The 4373-nt window shown below is 50.3% G+C and overlaps 1 protein-coding gene across 1 annotated transcript; it reads left to right on the top strand.

Moving 5' to 3' along the window:
* Positions 1–1640: 1640 nt before the first annotated feature.
* LOC147707381 (uncharacterized) lies at positions 1641–3724 on the top strand. Its single transcript, XM_086925207.1, has 2 exons — positions 1641–2259; positions 2535–3724. The coding sequence occupies exons 1-2, from the start codon at positions 1839–1841 to the stop codon at positions 3551–3553; spliced, it is 1440 nt and encodes a 479-aa protein (XP_086781333.1). The 5' UTR covers positions 1641–1838; the 3' UTR covers positions 3554–3724.
* The last annotated feature ends 649 nt before the right edge of the window (positions 3725–4373 follow it).

The following is a 4373-nucleotide window of genomic DNA, read 5'->3' as shown; positions in this document are numbered from 1 at the left end:
CCAGCTTTTCAATTGCTGACCTCACTTTATAACACTCTATATTTAATAGGGCAACCGCATAATCCCTCAGGACACAGGGTGTATACTAATGTCACAAAACAAAAATTACTCCAGAAGGGGTAATTTCCATAGACTTTTAGCTCAAAAAGTCGGCTGGGGTCACAGGAATCCAAACACAGAGGCTATGAAAGATATTGGTTCTGAAGTAATACACATTAATATAAATGTAATATAATCAGGTGTTCTCTGATAGGGCTATGAAGGGTATATAGTATTTTTAATACACATATATGAATCCCTCAATTTTTATCTTATCTTATTTTAGGATCACAAACAAAAATTGCACACCTGCAGACAGCCGCAGAATATTTTGATCAAGGTTCATTGCACAGTGACTGTTGGACCTGCCATCCTTAGGATGGTCTTTCTCCCAACATTTTACCTCCCATTTGTCCTGTATCTCTTTGAGCACTTTAACACTGCTAACCGGTGCTAAGGTGCATGTGCTTCTCCCCTAAACATGTTGACATTTCTATATACCTGATTGGCATATTTAGTTTTCTTAAAAGTCCCCTATAAAATGGCATACTATATACCCTGGGCCTGTACTCTAAATGCTGCTAATAGGCCTGCAGTACAGTGCTACCAATATGATTAGCCTTTCAAAACTGTCTCCGGCCTGCCATTGCAAGGCGTGTGTGTGCAGTTTACTGCCACTTTCCCTTGGCATTTACTTCTGCGCACTGTTTTTGCATTTATTCCTTAAAAATTATTATCTCAGCTTCTACAGATTGGATTTTTACCTCTTTGGTCTTGTTTTACTGTGATAAATATACTCTATGTTTCTAAACCTGTGTGCAGTCTTTTTGTAGTGTTTTCATTGAGTTACTATATTTCAAGTGTTTCACAAATGCACATTGCCTATTAACTTAAGCTTGACTGCTCTGACTGTGCTGTGCTCTGAGCACAGGTTAATTTAGGGTGTGTATTTGACTTACCCTGACGGGCGTGGTGGATGTTCTTGGACAGGGGGCTAACCTCTGCCAACTAGATACTCCAATTCTAACAGTGAATAATGGCAATGGGGAGATTCACACAATCAGATTTAGTCCAATGAAAAATTCTTCCATTAGCAGTTGTCCATCGAATGCGATAGATTGTAAAACACTAGAAGTGGATTTATCATCAATGTTTTGTTCTCTTACATCAAACAAGTGCATAAGACCATCCACAGAACTAAGGGCCCGATGTAGGTAAACGCGATTTTCCGATTTCAAAATACCGAGGCGGGCCGAATCGGTATTCTGAAATCGGAAAACGATATGTAGGAAAAAAATACCGAATGAAAACCGAATCGGTCGGCATCGGTAATGAGAATCGGTACGTTCCGATTCAGCTCGTTCCGAATCGGAAATTACCGATTTGGCCAACAACGAATCGGAAAACACCGAATCGGCTCTCATCGAATCGGATAGTTCCGAATCGGCGAATACCGAATCGGTAAGAGCCGATTCGGTAAAAACCGAATCGGCAATCATAGACCCATGGCGAAAAAGCCCATAGGAATGCATTGCATGAACCGATTCGGCTTTTACCGAATCGGATAATACCGAATCGGATTTTACCGATTCGGCTAATACCGAATCGGTAAAAGCCGATTCGGCAATAGGCGATTCAGCCAATGAGGTGGCTCCCCCTCCCCCACCCAAACAGGGAGTGGCAACCCTGGCAGGTGCAGACAATTAAGAAGTTTCTAGAAGTTACTGGAAAGCCTGCCTGAGCCCAACACACAGTTAGCAGCAGTGGGAGAAGGAGGTTGCAGACTGAACAACAGCAGAATGGCAGATCAGGCAGGAAGCCAGAAGTCCTCCCAAAAGAGGAAGCCCAAATTCACCACCACAGAACTGCAGGTGCTGGTTGAGGAGGTGGTGAGGGTGCACCGCCAGCTCTTTGGCAGGCTGTCCCTCAACGTGCCAGACAGCACGAAGAGGAGATTGTGGACCGACATCGCACAGAAGGTCAATGCTGCTGGAGTCACCCCCAGGTCCATTGAGGAACTAAAGAAAAGGTTCTACGACCTCCGCAGCCTCACGAAGAGGAAGCTGGCCGAAATCCAGAGGCAGGCTGGACACACCGGAGGAGGCCAGAACCCGGCGCCACCCCTCACCGAGCTGGAGGAAATTGTCTCCAGCACCATCGAGAGGGCGAGCATCGTAGGGATCGGGACCCTGGACAGCACTGCGATGGCCACAGCTACAGGTAAGAAGCATGCGCATCATGACACACCCTACCAGACACCTCCCCATTAGACACAATGCATAGGCAAACACCAGCACTGTACTGCCACCAACATACAAGAGACAAGCATCATGGTACATGTAGTCAGCAGAAGTTAGCCAGATATGTCAGTGCAGAATCACAAGACAGGAAACAGTGTGACACGGTGTAAGGAGATGCAAGGACATGTGGAATGCCATAATTGTACTGCCTGTAATACATCGGCACTCAGTTTACAAATGCTTCTTTGTACCTAGGGGCACCATCAGGCAGCACCACTGTGGCAGCAGAGGGAGCCTCGACATCTACTACTGCAGTGGCAGGGCCCAGCACCAGCCAGCCTGGCCAGGAGGAGGAGGATGAGGATGAGGAAGGAGACACCACAGGGCTTGGAATGGAGGGAGTCCTGGTGATTGATTTCCAGGCAGTGCACTCCCCAGTACTGCCCAGCTCACCCCCCTTGCAATTTTCACCATGCAACTCCCCAACAAGGCAGACCATTCCGCCGACAACAGCTCCTGCCACAACCGTGGCCTTGCCACCCGTCCTACCTGTCCTGGGAGCAGGGGCACCGGGACCGGCCAGCACCACACCACCACCAGTGGCACCCCAGCCCACTCAGCAGGCCGGAGGCAGCAGTGCCAGACGCCGTGCCACCACCACCACCACCACCACTGCTGCACCAGCACGGGAGGGCAGTGTGTTCCTGGGCCTGGAGGGCCAGATGGTCAAAATCCAGCGCCAACAGGCCAGATCCACCATGGCCTGCCAACGCCAGCTCCTGCAGCACAACCTGCAGATGGGGGAGTTGGTGAAGGGGTTCCAGGCTGTTGTGGACAGCAACAAGGAGGTGGCAGCAGGGTTGGGCAGGCTGACCACTGCCATCACCCACTCCTCTGCCAGGCAGGAGGAGCATGAGGTTGCGCGCAGGAGGGATGCCCGGGTGCTCAACCGGGCCATGGCCCGCCTTGCATCGGCGACCGCCCAGCTGTGCATCCGAAGCGCAAATCAGGAGTCGGTGCAGAGTCAGCAAACGGCTGAGCTGACCAGGGGGATGGCCAGAATCACCACGGCCATGGAGGCCATGTTAATTTCAAACGCCGCCTCCAATCCTGCCCTGGACCTGGGTGATGCTGGAGACAGCAGCAGCCGCAGCAGCCCGGCCAGCGCTGCATCAGAGCCAAGGAGGAGCACCAGGCGATCCGCTGATGCTGCAGGCCATTCGGAGGGGGCCGGGGGACACCCCAGTGGGTCTGGAAAGCGGGCCAAAAAATAGGCTGGCAAGGGGGGATGATCATACCAGGACCCTGGACTTTATTTGTTTTGACAGACTCCATTTTTTAATGCACTTCAGTGATGTAACTGTGGTGCATCACTATTAAAAATTTTATTTTCCAAGCAACATTTAGCTGTCTTTGCATCTGTACTCAGTCAGAAATAGTTCTCAGTGATCTCCTCACGTCTGTATCTGCCATCACATGGCGTACACACCCCAGCTGGCTGTGTCAGTGGCACAGCTTCGTCGTCGTCATAGTCCTCGTAGTCAGACAACTCCACCTCAGTGCCCTTCTTGACCGCAAGGTTGTGTAACATTGCACATACAGCTATGATCTTGCAGCAGGGGATGGGGGTATACTGCCTTGCACCTCCACTCTTGTGCAGGCATCTGAATCTACTTTTCCAGATGCCAAAGGTCCGTTCCACAACATTCCTGGTGCGTATGTGGGCCCGGTTATACCTCCTTTGGCTGGGTGTGGAGGGGTTGAGGTAGGGGGTGAGTATGAATGAGCGGAGGGCATATGCACTGTCGCCTGGAAGAGAAAGGGGTCACATTAGACACATGCATACATGTATTACACCTACCTACCATGTGTTATGGGGGTCTGATGATGTGGCTCACCTAGGAGGTATCCTTCTCCAAAATCGCCAGCCATCAGCCGTGCATATATGCCGCTCTGTTGGAATATATAGGAGCCATGGGTACTCCCTGGAAATTTTGCTACCAGGTCTGTGATGGTGCACTTGGCATTGCAGATCACCTGCACGTTGATGGTGTGTGTCGATTTCCGATTGCGGTATATGTATTCGGTGTCCGC

The sequence above is a fragment of the Lissotriton vulgaris genome, chromosome 6 (assembly GCF_964263255.1).
Source record: "Lissotriton vulgaris chromosome 6, aLisVul1.2, whole genome shotgun sequence".
NCBI classification, from domain to species: Eukaryota; Metazoa; Chordata; class Amphibia; order Caudata; family Salamandridae; genus Lissotriton; species Lissotriton vulgaris.
Note: the sequence above shows the minus strand (reverse complement) of the source record. Positions and strands in the feature narration are given on the sequence as shown.